Source organism: Marmota monax, unplaced genomic scaffold, assembly GCF_021218885.2.
Source record: "Marmota monax isolate L192 unplaced genomic scaffold, Marmota_monax_Labrador192_F-V1.1 WCK01_AAM20220418_F8-fsc00040, whole genome shotgun sequence".
NCBI classification, from domain to species: domain Eukaryota; kingdom Metazoa; phylum Chordata; class Mammalia; order Rodentia; family Sciuridae; genus Marmota; species Marmota monax.
This window is the reverse complement of record NW_026692782.1, coordinates 14,026,642-14,046,100: the sequence shown is the minus strand read 5'-3', so window position 1 is coordinate 14,046,100 and position 19,459 is coordinate 14,026,642. Positions and strand designations below refer to the sequence as shown.

Below are 19,459 nucleotides of genomic sequence, written 5' to 3'. Positions count from 1 at the left end.
GAAGGGGAGGTGGGAGCACGCTAGTCCTTTGGGGGGTGGTCCTGCAGTGGCTTTTTCTTAAGCAGCCCCGGCCTGCGTGCCTGCTCCCCTCCCCCACTACACAGACACTTCCTCTCTCTCAGGCAGAGCCCGTTGCTCACTGTGCTGCTCCCTGCCTTGCCCCTTCAGGAAGCCAGTGAAAGCTATGAACTTCCTCCTCAAGAACATGCATACAGTCCCACAGCTCAGGAGGCTGAGGCAGGAGGATTGCAAGTCCAAGCCAGCCTCAGCACCTTGGCATGACACTAAGCAACTCAGTGAGACCCTGTCTCTAACTAAGATATAAAAAAAATATATATATATATTTACACACACACTCACACACACACACAGAGTTTACGCACAAGGTGATTTTATGTTCAGGTGCTCGGGGACCCCAGGTTCAGAATCCATGCCAGCCCCTGTGAGCCAGATTACAATGCCTGGAAGTCTCCTCTCCTCCCCTGAACCCTGACACGCCCCTACTTGTATACGCCTTGCAGTGTGATCTTTTGTGACTCTATTTAAAGAGTTCATTTTCTGTGGGCAAAGGTAGCAAGACAGCTGGCCCAGCATTTGCTATTGAAGGATCGATCACAAGGCCCCCACACAATCGCGAAGGCAAGAAGCTTCCTCAGCTTACCTTATGTATATGTCCTCTCTCTTCTTTTCTTTGTAAAAATTCTACCAAAGCAAACAAACAAACAAAAAAAACCAGGTGACACACAGTAGTGTCAAGAGCCGGGGAAGGGGGGGAGTCTGCCCGGAAGCCTGGGCACGATCACTGCTTTCCAACAGTGTCCCCGCTTTCCAGAGAGCTCAGGGTGCCCTTTCTCAAACTCCCCCACGAGACCTCGAAGCGACCCATTATAAAGAGAAAGCCAAGGCGCTTTTTGAGGATCCTGCTTCTGAGAAACGTGAGAAGGCTCCTCGGGGACCAGATGGCAGCGCACCCTGAGGCTACCCTGATAATCTGCTTTCTCAGGTCTCAGTTCAGAGTACGCACAGGAACACAAGGTGAACTCGACCTTGGAGGTCTGTGCTGCCAGGTACAGATGACAGGGATGAAGGCAAGGCCAAGAGCTCGGCCACCTGAGGATTTCACTTACTAACCCTCTTCCTGGCACCCGGTTTCAGGCTGGGTCAGATAACTCCAACAGTAAAGCCAGCACAGGTGAGGGACTCGGGGAAGAACTGGGTGCTTATGCTGCATTTCCCATCCCTCTTTCCAAATGCATCCCCCAAGGTCTGTGGCTGGCAGTGTCTCTGAGTCCGAATCCGAGCCAGCTACACCCACCAGACTCAGCAGGACACCAGCACCCTACAGGCGGCCCAGGGTGCCTCCTGCTCCGAGGCGGGTGCCTACCAGGACGTTGACGGTGCAGCTCATGCGGTTCTCCTTGCTCTCGTCGTGCATGACGATGGTTCTATAGTCCAGCAAGTTCTCCAGGAGGCTGCTGACCAGGAGGGCAAAGACCTCGCCAGAGCTGGAGAGGTATTTGTGTTTCCGGCAATGTTCTAGGAGCCTAGAGGGGCAGAGTCAGAGACAAATGTCCTCATTCCACTCTTGTCACTCTAGTGTCATTTGTGAACACTCACCACGGTCCTAGCACTAGGTGGCAATAGGCAAGATGACCCAGGATGCTGGTGAAGGGGACACCCACCCCCCGGGGAGCTCCATCCTGTCTTGGTGGCCTTGCTTGGGCTGTGACTGTTTACTCAGGTTCTACATTTTCTTCAGGACTTAGTTCAACTACCCCCATCACCTAGAACCCAGCCCACAATATCCTCCTTTGAAGGTCAGTTTGTGTGTGTGGTTTTTTTCCGTCGATGTTGCAGAAACGGAACCTTTGCCCACAAGGCTCTTGTATGGGGTCTTGTGACTCATGAAGGTGTCTGAGACCATCTTTCCTGTGTCTTTATTCTTCCTAACACCTGGCACCTCGTGACATCCTGGAAAGCCGTGGATTGACGTCCAGCTCAGAGGAGGTGTCTCACTTAATCCTAACAAGCATGCGGCACTTCCAACAGGAGTGTTACTTTCAGACAGGAATGCAGAGCTGTAAATCAGACTGGGCAAAACTTGGGGTCTAAACCTTTCCCTTTGGGCCCAGGTAGAACAAAGTTCTGGCACTTCTTCGATTAGAAATTTAAAAGGAAATTAGGAAAAAGGGAGAAACGGTGAGGAAATGCGTTCTAAGAATTAGTCCAGGCTTTAGGATTATTCTGGGCACTGCAGAGTTTGAAGTCATATTTTCCTGAGCTACTTATCCAGAGAGGACAAAGAAAACAAAATATAATCTTTACATGAAAAGACAGCGTTAGGAGTTTTTTTTTCTTAATGAGTTTTTTAGTTTATCATGTGGAAATACTGTATGTTTCTATGCATATATAACTTCTCAACTTAATTCATGAGATCAAAATTGCCTAAGTCATAAGCCAGGAGGCTTGAAGGTCAGAGAGAGCTAATGGAAACAGGAAAGAGAGCACCAAGAGGGCTTATCACCACGAAAAATAAACCAAGGAAGACTTCCTGTTCCTTAAATCTAGGCTATCTATCAATCCCATCGTACTTCTGAGTATTCAGTGTGTTGGTTGCTTAGGGAATCTTAAAAAAAAAAAAAAGAGTTGGGAGAGCCCGTCCCCAAGTTCAGCCTCATCCACAGAACTCCCATCACCCAGGGAAAACCCAAATGGCCTAGAGGAGAACTTAGGAGGTGACACTGCTGGTCAATGTTAGGAAGTGCAGAGGACAGGACCAATCAAGTCAGGGTGGCCCAGACCTGAACGGTGGGAGGATCTGTAAGTAATAACAACAACAACAGAGCAAGCAGCCAGCGCTTTAAATAGATGCTATGCTGGGCACTGTCTGACCTACAATAGATGCTATGCTGGGCACTGTCTCAATTATGTCTCATTTAGTCCTAACAACAATACTTAAAAAAAAAAAATACTGTTTTTGTACATAGAAAAAGGAGGTGTTGGTTGGTTTGATCCCTGGGCCCAAAATTGAACTCCTAGTATGTAGTGAAAATACGATTTGAGGCTCATTCTCTCTAATGCCCAGTTTGGTGGGGTTTTAACCACATGTACACTCTTTTTCTTCTTCTTCTTTTTTTTATTAAATTTTTAAAAAAATTTTCTGGTACTGAGAATTAAACCCAAGGAGCACTCAACCTCTGAGCCACATCCCCAGCCACTGGGATTACAGGCATGTGCCACGGTGCCCGGCTTGTTTTTTATTTAGAGACAGGGTTTCACTAAGTGGCTTAGGGCCTAGCTAAGTTGCTAAAGCTGGCCTTAAACTTGTGATCCTCCTGCCTCAGCCTCCCTGGCTCCTGGGATTTCAGCACCCGGCCTTTTTATTATTCTTTATAAAGGAGAAAGAATAAAGAAAGCAAGAGGTGACGTGAGTGTGGAGGTGCATTCTGATGAAGGAATGGATGTGCTCAGTGAGACGGAGGACGGGGCAGTGGAAAGACCAAGCTGGCTGCAGTTATAACTGCTTTATTCTCTTTTTTTGGGGGGGGGAGGGATGAGGTAACTGAGCATTTGGGGATGTTCCAGGGGCACTTAACCACTGAGCCACATCCTCAGTTTTTTTTTTTGTTGTTCTTTTTTTGAGACAGGGTCTTGGTAAATTACTTAGGGCCTCGCCTAGTTGCTGAGGCTGGCCTTGAATTTCAATCATCCTGCCTCAGCCTCCCAAGTTGCTGGGATTACAGGTATGGGACACCAGGCGTGGCAACTGCTTTGTTCCTAAAGGTCACTTATGGGGCATGAGGTATCAAGTGGACCTTGAAATGTTTTTCCTTTAACTGTTTGTTTTAAAGCCATAATTAGAGGTGTTAACATTTCTGCTGAGGTTCAGAAATACAAATTCTGGCAAAGAGCCACAGCTACGTGCATCTCCTCCTCTCTCCCATCTGTTCTGTTCTCCAGCTCGAGGCTGGTCAGGACAACACAGGCATTGACTCCCACGAGATGGACAGTGTCACCGGTGGGTGCCCTCCAATCTGTCAACTCACCAAGGACCACTGGGGGGTGTGACATAGAGATTCTGAGACTGCTTGCCTGCATTGCATGCAGCAGAGACCCTGCCCTTCCCCGCTGTCAAATGGTGTCACCAACCCGAGGTCCTGTCTCGGAGATACTCACAGTTTCTCCAATAGAACCTTGTATTGTTCATCTCCTCGGCCACCTTCTACCTCTTGATCCAGCTTGGTGATCAACTCATTCTCAAACTGCAAGCAGAGTTGGAATTCACAGCAGAAAGTTACGTCCTTCGGAGAGATCTCGTGAGATACCTGGCTCATCTTCCTAGACTCTGGCCCAACCCTTTTACTGAACTGTGGATTGCTTACGACGTGGACAGGAGAGGATCCCATTCCAGACATTCATGAACACTGCACCAGGGAAGTCCAATACTACTTTGTCCATTGCTTTACCCTTGCCATCCCCCCCCTCCAAAATCTGAAATATTATTTTCTGTTACAACTATGCATCTAAAAAAGCATTATGATTCTAATTTTCTTTTTTGTTTCTTATCTTTTTTTAAATTTGTTTTTTGGTACTGGGGACTGAACTCAGGGGCACTCGACCACGGAGCCACATCCCCAGCCCTATTTTGTATTTTATTCAGAGACAGGGTCTCACTGAGTTGCTCAAAGCCTCACCATTGCTGAGGCTGGCTTTGAACTCACAATCCTCCTGCCTCAGCCTCCCAAGCCACTGAGATTTCGGGCCGGGCTATAAGTCTTGCTAATGGGACTGCTTTTGCTGATCTCTGTAGATGCAAAAATCTCCTTTTCAAGTTAATACACTGTAGAAAAGGAAATTGAGGTGTAGACTAAACACTGGCAATCTCAAGTTCTCACAGCCACAGATAACAGAGCAGGGCTGGGTCCGCTGCCTCTCCCCTCAGCTGTCCCATGATAGGCAGGACAGGCAGGTTGTGTCCTCTGCATTATTCTCAGTTACACAGCAACAGACAGGTCTGAAATGCAGGAAGTCAAGTTTTCCTTCCCCAGAGGCAGAGTGCTTTAGGATAGGCAGCAGAGGCGGGCTGCTGTAGGACAGGAGGGGAGACGGGCTGCTGTAGGACAGGAGGGGAGACGGGCTGCTGTAGGACAGGAGGGGAGACAGGCTGCTGTAGGACAGGAGGAGAGACGGGCTGCTGTAGGACAGGAGGGGAGACGGGCTGCTCTAGGACAGGAGGAGAGACGGGCTGCTGTAGGACAGGAGGGGAGGCGGGCTGCTGTAGGACAGGAGGAGAGGCGGGCTGCTGTAGGACAGGAGGAGAGGCGGGCTGCTGTAGGACAGGAGGGGAGACGGGCTGCTGTAGGACAGGAGGGGAGGCGGGCTGCTGTAGGACAGGAGGAGAGGCGGGCTGCTCTAGGACAGGAGGAGAGGCGGGCTGCTGTAGGACAGGAGGAGAGGCGGGCTGCTGTAGGACAGGAGGAGAGGCGGGCTGCTCTAGGACAGGAGGAGAGGCGGGCTGCTGTAGGACAGGAGGAGAGACGGGCTGCTGTAGGACAGGAGGAGAGGCGGGCTGCTCTAGGACAGGAGGAGAGGCGGGCTGCTGTAGGACAGGAGGAGAGGCGGGCTGCTGTAGGACAGGAGGAGAGGCGGGCTGCTGTAGGACAGGAGGAGAGGCGGGCTGCTGTAGGACAGGAGGAGAGGCGGGCTGCTGTAGGACAGGAGGAGAGGCGGGCTGCTGTAGGACAGGAGGAGAGGCGGGCTGCTGTAGGACAGGAGGAGAGACGGGCTGCTGTAGGACAGGAGGAGAGACGGGCTGCTCTAGGACAGGAGGAGAGGCGGGCTGCTGTAGGACAGGAGGGGAGACGGGCTGCTGTAGGACAGGAGGGGAGGCGGGCTGCTCTAGGACAGGAGGAGAGACGGGCTGCTGTAGGACAGGAGGAGAGGCGGGCTGCTGTAGGACAGGAGGAGAGACGGGCTGCTGTAGGACAGGAGGAGAGGCGGGCTGCTCTAGGACAGGAGGGGAGACGGGCTGCTGTAGGACAGGAGGGGAGACGGGCTGCTGTAAGACAGGAGGGGAGACAGGCTGCTGTAGCATAGGCAGGAGTCAAGAGAGCCCTTCTGGGCTCTGGGCTGGAATGTTGGATTACATCTCCGATCACTTGACACAATGAAATGTAAAAGGAATTTTTAGATCAACGCTGATCTGTATCACTCAGGCTATGGCTTTTCCGTACAGAAAGAAAATAAGTAAGAGCTGATTTTCGGTGCATTAGTAAAATTCCAGTCCACCACTCCTTACCATATGGAAATTGCCATTTCCACTGAAATTGAACTCACACTGCATCATATCAAAGAAAATGGGGATGGTGGCTTTTCGCAGCTCCACTTCGGGGGTCAGGGTGACTTCCAGAATGGGACCCACCATCGATGGGATGAATTTGATTTTGTGGGGACCTGAAATAAAGGTAAATGAGGATATGAAACAATCACTTTGCTATTAAGTCGAGCGTCATAATCTTCCTCTACAGGGCCCATAAGAAAAGAAAGAGCGCATGTGGGTAAGGCACCTGGGTGCAGGAGTGAGGGATGAAATACTGATGAACTGGATGCCGTAGGAACAGAGGGCTCGACGTCAATGTCCCAGCTGAGGTGAGGGTGTGAAAGCCACAGGAGAGCTTTTACCTCCAGGCACCCAGTACATCTCAGGACTATTTGAATTAACATAGGAGTCCACTTGGGTGCTTATCACAATGGAGCTGTGCTGGGGCCCGTTCAAGGTCAGACACTCACCCAGGTTATACCACATGTCCCGGATTCTAAAGCCGATTTCCTTCCTCATGTCCCCATATCTAGGAAGAAGACCATAAACAGAGAGGAGGAGTTGCAGGAGGAACGGGTTGCATGCAACAAAGTCACTCCTGAGTCTCTAGCGGGCACTGGATCAAGGACCCCTCAGACTCCACAATCTGCAGGTGCTCAGGCTCCTTATATGGAAGAGCACAGTATTTGCACATAGCTATACACATCCTCCTGCACACTTCCAAGTGTCTCCATATTACCAGTAAGATCTCATACCGTGTAAATGCTGTGCAAATACTGGTTACAGTGGATGGCTTGGGGAATGAAGACAAGAAATACATGTTCAATACAGGTGTAATTTTTCCCCCCAAATATTCTTGATCCCTTTGTTGGGGGATGCAGAACTCACAGACACAGAGGACTACGTGTTTAATGGTGAGGGGAATAAAATTAGCCTGTGCTCCTTTGGGTCACACATGAGACATTGACACTGTAAGAGAGGAGGGCAGTACCGAAATCAGCCCCAGTGAACCCCATGGAGGACAGAGGACTTATGACCAGAAGGAACCAAATGTAAGTGCTGAAAAATAACTAAGAAGGTGAGATGAGCCGGGTGCGGGGGGCGCACACCTGTAATGCCAGAGGTTCAGGAGGCTGAGGCAGGAGGATTGTGAGTTCAAAGCCAGCCTCAGCAAAAGCAAGGTGCTAAGCAGCTCAGTGAGACCCTGTCTTTAAATAAAATACAAAAAAGGGCTGGAGAGGTGGCTCAGTGGTGGAGTGTCCCTGAGTTCAATCCCCGGAACCACCCTCCCACACAAAAAAGGGTGGGGTGTGTGGCTCAGTGGTTAAGCACCTCTGGGTTCAATCCCTGGTACAAAAAAGAAAAGTGAGATGAACAAACTGATTTCAGGGGAAAGAATAATAAACACTCAACATAAACTAATAAAGAGGAAGAGGACTGAGGGCTGGCTTCCACAGGGATGTGATGGGGGCTTGCCAACAGGCTGAGGTACATAGTCATACTGAGGGGTAATGTACACCTGTATTAGCATGTTCTTCAAAGTTCTCACCCTGGGAAGCGGCATTCTCAGGGCAATAGAGCCCAGGAAGGGGGAAAACCTGTGCTTGGGGGAAAAAACCCAGAGCTTACTGCTTTTATACAGATGGTGCAGATAGTCATACAGCTCACCAGCAGATACTGAGGAGGAGCAGAGAAACACTGGTCTAGGCAGTGACTCCCAAGTGATTAGGTGATTCTTGGGTGAAGGCCAAGCCCATCCTCCTGGAAATCTTTGAAGAATTCTTACGCCTGAGGCTGCCCCACCCCACCTACCACATCAGAGGCTGGGGGCTGAAACTCGGAAATGGGGTAGGTCCTGATATTTCCTGGGAACACTCCGGCTCACAAACCATCCTGTGGTCACTGCTCTAGACTATTTTAGTGACGCTTTGATTGCCCCAACATTTTTTTATTCAAATTCTTCCTTTGTAAATGCCTTCATAAGCCCGCATATTTTCTTCCTTTTATCATTGGTGCATTGTAGTAATGGAACATAATAATGGAACTCACTGCAACACATATTAGTACATAATATAAATTTGGTCATTTTGATGTCTAGTAAGAAGCCACTATTTTTTTTTAAAAAATCGCATTTAAAAAATTGTAACTATTCCATCTAACAAAATGCTTGACCTTATTTTATTATTAAAGTTAGATGAGCCTATGTCATCGACATTTGGGATTTAACAGACAGAAGTATCACTATTCCTATTGTTTAATACTTCTGCTGATCCTACTTTAAGAAAGCTTGAAACAAATCCTCACATTTCTATAACTTTAATATAACTGGTTTTATTCCCCAAATTTTATCTTTGCCCTTATACACACATGTTTTTACATGGTTTCTATTCACTGTCATACTTTTTTTTTTTAACCAGAACCAGAATCATTAATCCTAAGTAGCCTTTTTTTTTTCTTTTCAGACTTGCAATCAAGTAACTTCACTTACAGTCACTGAACCCAAATCAAATCCATCCCTTAAAGAAGTTACATTGTTACTTAAGACATTCTAAAGCAAATGATCAAGGGATGGAGGCAATAAGTGTTTCCCCTTGGGGAAATCTACAAAACAGGTCATACTGTAATCTTTTTCTTTCTTCTTTCTTTTTGGTGTGTGTGGTGTGTGTACGTGTGTGTCTGGGGATGGAACCCAGGGGTGTTCTACCACTAAGTTGCACCCCTAGCTGTTTTTATTTTTTAATTTGAGAGAGCATCTTGCTAAGTTGCCTAGGCTGGCCTTAAAGTTGTGATCCTCCTGCCTCAGCCTTCTGAGTCACTGTATATTAAAGCACAGTCCTGTTGGATATGGTGGCACATGTCTGTAATCCCAGCAGCTTGGGAGCTGAGACAGGAGGATCACAAGTTTGAGGTCAATCTCAGCAAGTAAGTGAGAGCCTCTCTCAAATTTTTAAAAATTTAAAAAGAAAGGGCTGGGGATGTGGCTCAGAGGTAGAATGCCCTTGGGTTCCATCCTCGGTACCACCAAAAACAAAAGCAACCACCAAAACACAGTCACTACCAACCTCAGTTGTTTTAGGAAGGAAACAGAAATATAGAAATGTTAAATAATTTGCCTAAAACCCTGGATATTCCAACCAGGGGAAATGGATATAAAATTTCAAATTTAAATAAAAAATTCCTCAAGTCACTCTTAAATTACACTGCTTTGCCTTTCCAGGATCTAAATTAACTCGAAACAGACCAGAGACGAAGACAGCGAAACCCGTCCCTAAATCTCCCACATTCCTGGACCGGAGTCCATTCTAAATTCCAAGCCAGAAATCTGGAATTTCAGGCTGTTGGCTTCTTGGCTTCTCTGATGAAGTGACAGTAGGTGACTGTGCCAAAGGGATTCCCTTGTGAAGTGGAAGGAGGCCCTGCACCTGCAATTCAGATGAGCTGCCAGCAGATGGCAGCTGTTCCTGGGCCCAGGAAGACACAGGGCACCTTTCCAGGCAGATGATTGATGGGAATGTGAGGAAAAAAAAAAAAAATGTGACCCGAGGGAATCTGAGTTATCAAGTGACTAAGACCTACCTCACCATCACTACCCTTAGCGACTACTATGGGTAGTCACTGAACACTGTATTCCTGCAGCACCCAAAGTACAGCTCTGAATGTGCACAGAAGAATTGCCTTTCCCTTCTTCGCCAAGTTTACAGGGACACTTACTTTTTTACAATTTTGTTGCGCTTGGCTTGTGAGAAGGTTTCCAGCTGAAGGGACTCATGGGTGAGAAACGCTACCGCCAAATGGAAGTAATTGTTCCAGAGCTGTTCAACATTATGTGAGCACAAAGAAATGGAAAATAACATTAGTGTGGGTCATACTAAAACAGACACGTGGCAGAAAGTCAGTAACCAGGGATTCATGAAAAAGTAAGATCCACAGGACTTTTAGTTCTCTCTTGGGTTTGACTCCATCGTAAAAGTATTAAGAGTTAATATTAAGCTCTCCCCCCAACCCCACCATTGCCAATTCAAACTTTTACGTTCTTCTTTGCTCCTGGGATAGGGAAAAAGTACTGCCAAGAAGTACACCTATTTATAGTAGGGGGTTTGGCAACATGTATCAAAAGCCCTAAAATTGTGCCAAACGTCTGAACTCGCAAATACTTTCAGGACTTCTTCCTGACCAAATAACTATGGAGAGTTAAAAGTATTTAAAACAAGGAAGGTCACCACAGTGCTGTTTAACATAACAGAAAATGGAAACAACCTACATGTTCTCAGGAAGAATTTGGTTAAATAAATCATTAACCGGCCATGTAGTGGACTGCATTCAGCTGCTAAAACTACTGCAAAAATAGTTAACATCATTGAAAAAATGATGAAGTAAAGAAGTAAAGAAAACAAATTAACAGGTCCCAGAGCAAGGCACAGCGCGAGTCTGTTTTGGTGGGTGTGTATGTGCATAAATATAAACCTAAGGCAATACGTATATATACACACGCACATATGTGTCTACTTATATAGATGTATACGCCTGTGTGTGTATCCTAACGACTTTCCATGCTAAAAATGCTACTGATACAAAAAAGCACAAGACTCAGAAAAATCACATCACCAACAGAACACAGACTCTACAAGAGCTGGGACTTGGTGAGCCTTCGCCAGGGACGAGAACACGTAAATACTCTTGATGTTGGTTGGACAAAGGAAAAAAGGCTTTACAACTACTGTGGACTTTCCAAATAGCGCACGTATAAATAAAAAGCAACACCAGAATAGTGCCCATTGAACTGCTGCCTAGGACAGAACCACTTGAGGTGGGGAGTTGTCTAAGCACATTTTTGCAACCACATGCTTGTGTACATTTGTGCCTATACACAGAGGATCACACCACGATGTTAACAGTGAAGGCCAAGCCTGCAGTCATCCCCTTATCCCAATTTTGTTTTCTGAGGTTTCAGTTCCCCTCAGCTAACCGAGGTCCAAAAGTATTAATATTTATTTTGATTCTTTCAAGAAAGAAAAACCACATTTGTATTATAGTATCTCATTATAATTGTTGCATTTACTATTATTTTTGTTAATATCCTACTGTGCCTAATTTGTAAATTAAATTTTATCATACATATAATTATCTATAGGACTCAGGACTCTGTGGCTTCAGGCATCCCCTGGTGGCTGTAGAATACATCCCCCACAGAAAAGGGAGATTACTTTGTTTATATTTTTTACTTTCTTATTTATTTACTTATTTTAAAAATATTTTTTAGTTGTCTTTGGACCTTTACTTTATTTATTTATTTATTTATTTATTTATTTATATGCGATGCCGAGAATTGAACCCAGTGCCTCACACATGCCAGGCAAGTGCTCTGCCACTGAGCTACAGCCCCAGCCCAACCTTCTTGTTTTTGTGTAGCTGTATTTTCTCAGTATTACTTCTTTACCTTTCTTTTTGTGTATGTTGCTTTTCCAGAAAGAAAAACCTCCATCTTATTGCAGCTGGAGAACCATGTGACAGGAGTGTGCCCCTCAGGAAAAGAGAGAACCATGGAACCCTTCCCCGGTGACGATGAGGGAGCCGGAGGTGGCCCTTTCCTAGCCGCAACAGTTCTGTTGCTGTGGCTGAGACTTCCAGGGACTTCCAGCAGGTCGGGCGCTCACCTGAAGCTCAAAGCTGGCCTGATCCATGAAGAGTCTGGTGAGGACTTCAGTGAACTGATTGATGGCGCGAAGAAACACCCTGGGGAAGAAAGCACCAGACTAGGAGGTCGACTCCGCCCTTGGACACTTTGCTCTCCATGTTAAAATAAAGCCACACCATCCCAGACTGGCAAGAAAAGGCCATCTGATCTGCCAGTGTCCTCTGAGGCTACGACCGGGCAGAGTCTGTGAAGTTCAGCTTTCCCAACTGACTGGCAGAGTCTCAGCTAGCTGAGGTGACACGCAGGTGGCCTGGGCCCCTGTGTGGGCAATTCATACTCCGCAGTGATGCTTCTATGTCTTTATTATTTATGATACTGGGGATTGGACCCAGGGAATTTTACCACTGATCCATATCCCCATTATTTTTTATTTTGAGGCAGGGTCTCACTAAGCTGCTGAGTCTGGTCTCCAACTTGTGATCCTCCTGTCTCAGCCTCCCAAGTTGCCAGAATTACAGGTGTGCATTACCATGCCCAGAAATGCTTCTCTTTTAGAGTCTAGGGCTTCTGGTGCTGCTTTCCCTCTAATCTGCAGAGTTGGGAAGGGTTTTTTCTAATCAGACATCAGGACCACGAATGGTTAATAATAATAATCATAAAGTGATTTGTCTTAATTAGCTCACTGAGAAAAATCTGAAGTTCTTTTATTATAATATACATATATATCCCATTCATCTACTTCTATTCAACCAGTATCTGTCGTGGGCCAGCATCTGCAAGGCACTCACTTAGGTGCTTTTGTCAAATACACAGTTTCCTGTTTTCCAAGGGTTACAACACCAAGGAGGAATCTTAAACATCTAACTTGAGCCCTGATCCAATAGAGAACGTGAAACAAATTCCATGAGAGGGCTTCAAAGGGGGTACCCAGAATCCAAGGAAGAGAAGACAATATCCAGGCCAGAAAGGCCTGCACTGGGGGTAATGGTCTTAGGTGTTGGGAGGGAGGTTGAGAGGTCATGGGGAGGACACTGACATGGAGGGAGCAGCAGAGGCAAAGAATCAGTAGGAGAATGACAAGGAGACCAGTCCCCACCGAAGACAGCAGAGACCCTGAATGGGGCAACCCTGAAGCCCAGGTGAAGTGGAGCTCCTGGCACGGACGTAGGGTCACAGGAGCAGGAAGATAGGACCGAGCAGAGACGGACCAGCACTTCCCCGAGCCCTCACACAGACGGGGGAGAGCCAGGCCTCCAGGTGGGCCCCAGGTCCTCACCTGCTCTGCGTCATATTCATCACCACCCAGTCTTTGGCATAGACGTTCTTCCCGATCAGATCCTTGAACATGATAAAGGTTTCCATGAGGAAGTCCTGCGGAGAAGCAAGGAGGGACAGCTGGGGAAGACGGCTCCTTCATTGCCGCTCCTCCAGCGTGTGGACAGAAGAACCCACATCAGCACCAGTCCTTCCCTGTCCCAGGTCACTGCCTGTCCTACAGGACTGAGGGACAACGATGCGTTCTCAGAGCAGGCTACCATATGAGGCGATTTTTGCACTGCATGATTCTATAAGGAAAACAAGGACAAAAAGGTCGTCCACGTTTTACAAGTGGTGTGCCTGAGGCTGACACATTAAATGACCTGTCTGAGCCCAGAGAACCAGGAAGCAGGAGAGCTGCAAGGGACCCGGGGCTCGTGGACCCCACGTTTCCAGCTCTTGTTTCTCTTTAGTCCTCATCTGGCATGTGCTGTCTGGAAATAGCTCTCCTGCTTAAAAATGAATCGACAACTGTGAGAAAATGGAAACTTCGGACAGATGGGAGTTCAATTCTTCCTTGTCCTGGTTAGAACAGATCAGAAGCACTGCACCAAGCAGCAGTTATGAGCCTTCCAGCTGCACAGAGGTTCTCATGTGTAGCCTGGAAGAAGAGCCCTGCACAGCCCCTACAAGGAGATGGTAATGGTGGCTCACGATAACTGGAATAACTAATAACTAAGTAAACACAGCACAGAGCTCTTCTCATCCAAAGGTGGTTGTGAGCAAAAAGGAATTAAAAAAAAAAAAAAAGCAATAAGACTAAAAGGCAAAGCTATCAAGTTTTGAAAGCACTTCCATTAGACCCATTTAGACCTTCTGCACTGGGATCCCTGAAATGAAAATCCAGTTTGCATTCTCGGGCACTAACCCACAAGTCCCACCTTTGAAGCACAATGCACCGCAGTAAGGATGTGGTGCTTGAGAGGCACTAGTGGTTGAACCCAGAGGCACTTAACCATTGAGCCACATCCCCAGCCCTTTCCTGTACTTTAAGTGGAGACAGGGTCTCACTGAGTTGCTGAGGCTGACTTGGAATTTGCAATCCTCTTGCCTCAGCCTCCCAACCTCTAAGATGACAGGCGTGCACCATCATGCCCAGCTATTTCTAAAGACATTTTTCTAAGACATTGGTTAATCTGCTAGTTTCCCCTACTCTTGATGTCAGTGGCATACAAAACAGGAATGATTCTGGCAGGAACTTGCTGTGTTTTTGTTTTATTTTTTTGCCCTGCTGGAAGTTGAACCCACAGCCTCAGACACGCTAAGCAGGTGCTCGTGCACCACCGAGCTACAGCCCAGCCTCGTCTTGCTGCACTTGATTTGATCTTCTGGTACAATAATGAGTCAGGCCTACCCATCCTCGGTTCTGGAATTTTCCATGAGTTTACCATTTTTTTTCACCATACGTGATCAATGCTTCTACCCATTTACTGACCATTCTGTTATTATTATTATTTGGTTCAATAAACATGATTTCTTGGTTTGTGATTAAAATGGAAAATGGATCAACTGGAGATGCCAGTTATCTGCACCCGACATGGTCTACGCTCAGCTCTTGGTCATCACTTCATACAGCAAGACTCCCAAGACCTCCAGCTGAAGCCCACTGCCAAAGCGTTCCATGGGAATTACCCAGAAGAGAGCAGGAGGGTGACAGCCACTGGGAGGGAGAGAGGCAGGGGAAGAGCTCTCCATCATCTCACACAGAGGAGATATGCCTGGTTTCTTCCTGCAGAAGCACGGAGTCAAGCTATGAATTTAGAATGTCCTACCTGCTTTCTGAAGAAAATTTGAAAAAAAAAATCACTAGAATATATTTGTTAATTTATTTTATGTCCCAAGAATATTAAAATTGTTATTATAAGTAGCCACTCTTCTCAGGTGTTGACCACTATACAATCATGGTGAGTAGCCAGAATTCAAACCTGAGGGCTCTCTCTAAATCCAAGAGGTTCAGGCAGTGTGTGAGGACTCTCGGGTGCATGTCCTACCCCCTTCTTCAACTCCACCAAGGACAGAGAGCAAGAATCAACTGTGCTTTTCTTCGGCACTGTGGGCAGCCACAGAGCCCTAGAGGTGGGAGGGAGGAAAACCCTGGTCTAGTGACACTCGGTATCAGATACTTATCTATTTATTTATTTATACCAAATATAAGAGGTCTCAAGTTACTAGGATGAGGTGAAGACAACTTACAGTGATGTCTTGCCTGGTCTTGAAGGTGCTGATGTAATGGCTGTAGTGGGCGTCGTCCATCTGCCGCAGGATGGCAATCATGCAAGCCACAAAGCTGCCCTGGAGGAAGAAGAAAGGACAATCCAAGGCTCCTCAGACCACCAAATGACCGAACAAGATGAGGACAACCTGGACTCTGGTTTTCCCAGCCCCATGACCTCTGACCCTACTGAGCTGGAAACATGCTGCTTCCTAAGGATCAAGGGCACTTGGTTTGAGATTTCTCCTTCACGCTACCTCCTTCCAGGTAGAGCTGGAGAGATGGAAGGGCTCAGGCTCCCATCAGCACCTACAGCTTTGAGCTTGTAGCATCCTGAAGGTCAAGGGACACCGATTTAAGATCTCGGCTAGCTCACCAACTAATTGTGATACCTATGGGACTTTCAGTTTCTTGCTGAGACTGGGTTGTAGTACAGAAGTCCATGGAGAAATGTTGGTAATAGATCAGTTAAACAAATCTGAATATGGAGAAGACTAATAAGAAAAAGAGAGGGACAGGTTGAGCATTCCTCACTTGAAAATCTGAAATGTTCCCAGGAGTTTGGGATTTTGGATCCCACTGGAATTTGGATTTTTGGATTTGGGATGCTCCACCAGTAGAGTCTATGCAACTAGTTAAAAATCCAAAACCAAAACTCAACCCAATCTTTGGGTGGTGGCAGGTACTGGGGATTGAACTCGGGGCACTCGACCACTGAGCCATATATCCTCAGCCCTATTTTGTATTTTATTTAGCAACAGGGTCTCACTGAATTGCTTAGTGCCTTACCATTGTTGAGGCTGGCTTTGAACTCATGATCCTCCTGCTTCAACCTCCCAAGCTGCTGGGATTACAGGTGTGCACCACCTTACCCGGCTCAACTTCCTTTTAAGCACATAAATGATTCAACTTGTTTTCTTCTTATTCTTCTTATTATATTATTTGGTACAGGGATTGAACTCATGGGACTTAACCACTGAGGCACATCCCCAGCCTTTTTTTGCATTTTTATTTAAAGATCGTGTCTCACTAAGTTACTGAGGCTGGCCTTGAACTTTCAATCTTCCTGCCTTAGCCTCTAGAGCAGCTGGGAACACAGGCATGCACCACCACGCCCAACTCTCGGTGTTATTTTCAACTTTTAACAGTACATGAAGAGACAGATTAGTTAAGCATGCATTTTGTTTTTGATTAAGTAATTAATTGCATCATTAGGGCCCCAAAGTAAAGAGAAACACAGATTTGTAGATTTCTTCACTCATTGTGTGGTGTGGAATGTGTGTGTGTGTGTGTTGCTATTATTGTTTTCCTACCCAGCACAGGGGATTAAATCCTGGGCACTCTACCGCTGAACTCCATCTCCAGCCCATTTTATTTTGAAACAGGGTCTTGCTAAATTGCTGAGGCTGGCCTCTAGCGTGTGATCCTCCCCTCAGTGCCCAGAGTGGTAGGGGTCACCGCTGTGCCGAGCCCTCATGGGAAATGAGAGTTTCTTGGCCAACAATCCTATTCTTACCTCTGAGGTGAGAGACTTGGTTTTACCTGCACACATCTGCAGTCTTCCTGTTCCTTTCTACACCCCGTAATCACATGATCTCAGACCAGAGAGCCAGGATTAGCCCAGCCACAAACCAATCCTTTCCTACAAGGTCTGAATCCGTTCACAGTGTTTTGGAGAAGCTTCTGTTTTAATTGCCTCACTAACTGCTCTTTCTTCTTGCCTGGGTCTCCTCTCACCCCCATTTGACTCTTGCAAGGCACGTCTTAGGGATTCTGCCCTGGCTCGGCCCTTCTTGAAGGCCCTTCCCAGGGAGCCACGTGGAATTCCCTTACCTCCTTCAAAGTTTTTGGCTGAAATTCTACCTTCTCAGGGAAGCAGTTCTTTGTCATGTTATTTGAATCCCTGCCTCCTCACTCTTCCCTTGTTCTCTCCATATCTTTCTCCAAGCCCTGTCTCCTTCTAAGAGAGACTCTGCGGTTTATTTAGCCATAATCATTACTTCTAAGTACAAGTTGCTCACGGGCAGGGTTTTGTTTTGTTCTGTTTTAATCTGTTCTGCTCACACATACACCACAGTGTCCAGAAGAATGCTCAGCTTACAGATTTTTCTTTTCTTTTTTTTGGCACTGGGATTGAACCCAGGGGCAATCTACCAGTGAACTACATCCCTATCCCTTTTTATTTTTTATGATAGGGCCTTATTGTCCAGGCTGGTCTCAAACTTGTGATCTTCCTGCCTCAGCCCCGCAAGCTTCTGAGATTATAATCGTGAGCCACAATGCCCAGAGGCTTACAGATTCTTAATAAATGAATATTTTTGTACTTACAAAAGCAATTTGAGATAGTTCTTTCCCTATGACTTCTAATTAAAATCTAACCTTAGCTTTTAATATAGTGAAAAGATGATGCTTTATTTTAATGCTGATCTGACTGGGCCTTTCAACAATGATCTCTGGTCTCATTTATGCTTTTTTATTGACATCCATTTGGGCCCAGTAGATAGAACCTAAGAGGCTAGTGCTACACTGGCCTTTCGAAAAGGACACTTAACACAAGTTCTTTAAAGCATCGTCTTTTTACTGGAAATAAAAGCTGCTTGGGATTCCCTGGAGGGAAAACAACTGAACAAGGAATAGAAAATCCATGTCAGAAGTGAGCACTGCTCAGGGTTATAACCAATCAGCCATGACACACGGGGCCAGGTGAACTTCATCTGAAGCCACTGGTCCCCTAGGCAGGCAGGACACAGAGAAGCAGCAATGGCCGTGGGATGGTGCACAGGAGAGACACTCACGATGTGGGGAGACTGTCGGCTCATCCCGATCACGGTCCTGTTGATCCTCCTCAGCAGCCGCTCCATGATCAGCTGAATGTGCATGGCCGTGGGACCCTGGGGGTGAAACACAGGTGTGACCCCATTTCTGCCTTCTCAGGTTTGCCTTCTCAAGGGGACCTCAGTCACAGGACTCCTCTTTTCCCTAAAAAGCAATCTCTTCTCCAAAAGGGGAAATGGAGTCACAGAATAACACATAACTTTATAAGAGCAAATCAACTGAAAATGATCAGATCGTTTAAAAGATGAGCGTGGACACGCAGGGACAGGTGCTCCCCCCAAAAACCCTGATGGTTCCCGTGCACTCAGACAGCTCTCTGTGGCTGGACAGTTCCAGGAAGTCCGAGGTGCCGGTTCTGATGCTGAGCAGAGCAGTGCCCAGGACAATCAGACACAGGTGGGCAAGGAGAGGCAAAGGTACAGACTTCTTAACACCTTCTGCATTGGGCAAAAACCCAAAGAAAGGCAAGCAAGAGGTCTGTTAGGAGGTGAATTTTTGTGTCCCTCTTGAAGCCTGAACATCCAATGGTGCTTGGAGATGGGGTCTCTGGAAGGCAATTCAGGCCACAGGAGGACAGGAGGGTGGGGTCCTAATGACCCTGCTCACTCACACACACAAGCTTTCTCTTTGGCTGTGTGTGCACCCACTGGGGAAAGGCCACATGTGCGTGCAGGGAGAAGACAGCCACAGAGAAGGGCTCCCTCCCAGAACGTCACAGAGCCCACACCCTGACCCAGACCTTCAGCCTCCAGAGCTTTGAGAAAATACACTTCTGTCATTTAAGGAACCCAGTCTGTGGGATGCTGTTGGGAGACTGAGAAGACCAGTACGAGGATTCAGCCTTCTGTCCCTTGTGACTGAGCCCCTATTCGATTTTGCCTTACTTTAGTTTTCATAGCTGCACAAGGTGGATAATAAGGTTTCCTTACAGGATTGGTTGTGTGAATGCACATGACGGTGCCAGATAATTGTGCATCCTCCTCTTTCCTTCATTCCTCATCTCTAGTTAGATGTGACACTCACCCAGCTCCAAACTACCTGTGTTCAACTTGACCTTGTGGACCTTATCCATGCTTGCTTCCTGACAGATATTTGAAAATTCCCGCTGAATGCTTGAATAACTAAATCACCACTATGGATT

At 46.9% G+C, this 19,459-nt stretch overlaps 1 protein-coding gene across 1 annotated transcript in view; it reads right to left on the bottom strand.

Moving 5' to 3' along the window:
* The window catches only part of Dock5 (dedicator of cytokinesis 5), a 186,785-nt gene that overhangs the window by 37,457 nt on the left and 129,869 nt on the right, over positions 1-19,459 (bottom strand). The window contains exons 27-36 of the mRNA XM_046447718.2: positions 18,279-18,374; positions 15,465-15,563; positions 13,231-13,325; positions 11,974-12,052; positions 10,031-10,131; positions 6,790-6,848; positions 6,299-6,453; positions 4,177-4,262; positions 1,385-1,544; positions 662-702 (exon numbers count right to left, since the gene is read on the bottom strand). Coding sequence (XP_046303674.1) covers positions 662-702; positions 1,385-1,544; positions 4,177-4,262; positions 6,299-6,453; positions 6,790-6,848; positions 10,031-10,131; positions 11,974-12,052; positions 13,231-13,325; positions 15,465-15,563; positions 18,279-18,374 — 971 coding nt within the window. The remainder of the gene's footprint in view (positions 1-661; positions 703-1,384; positions 1,545-4,176; positions 4,263-6,298; positions 6,454-6,789; positions 6,849-10,030; positions 10,132-11,973; positions 12,053-13,230; positions 13,326-15,464; positions 15,564-18,278; positions 18,375-19,459) is intronic.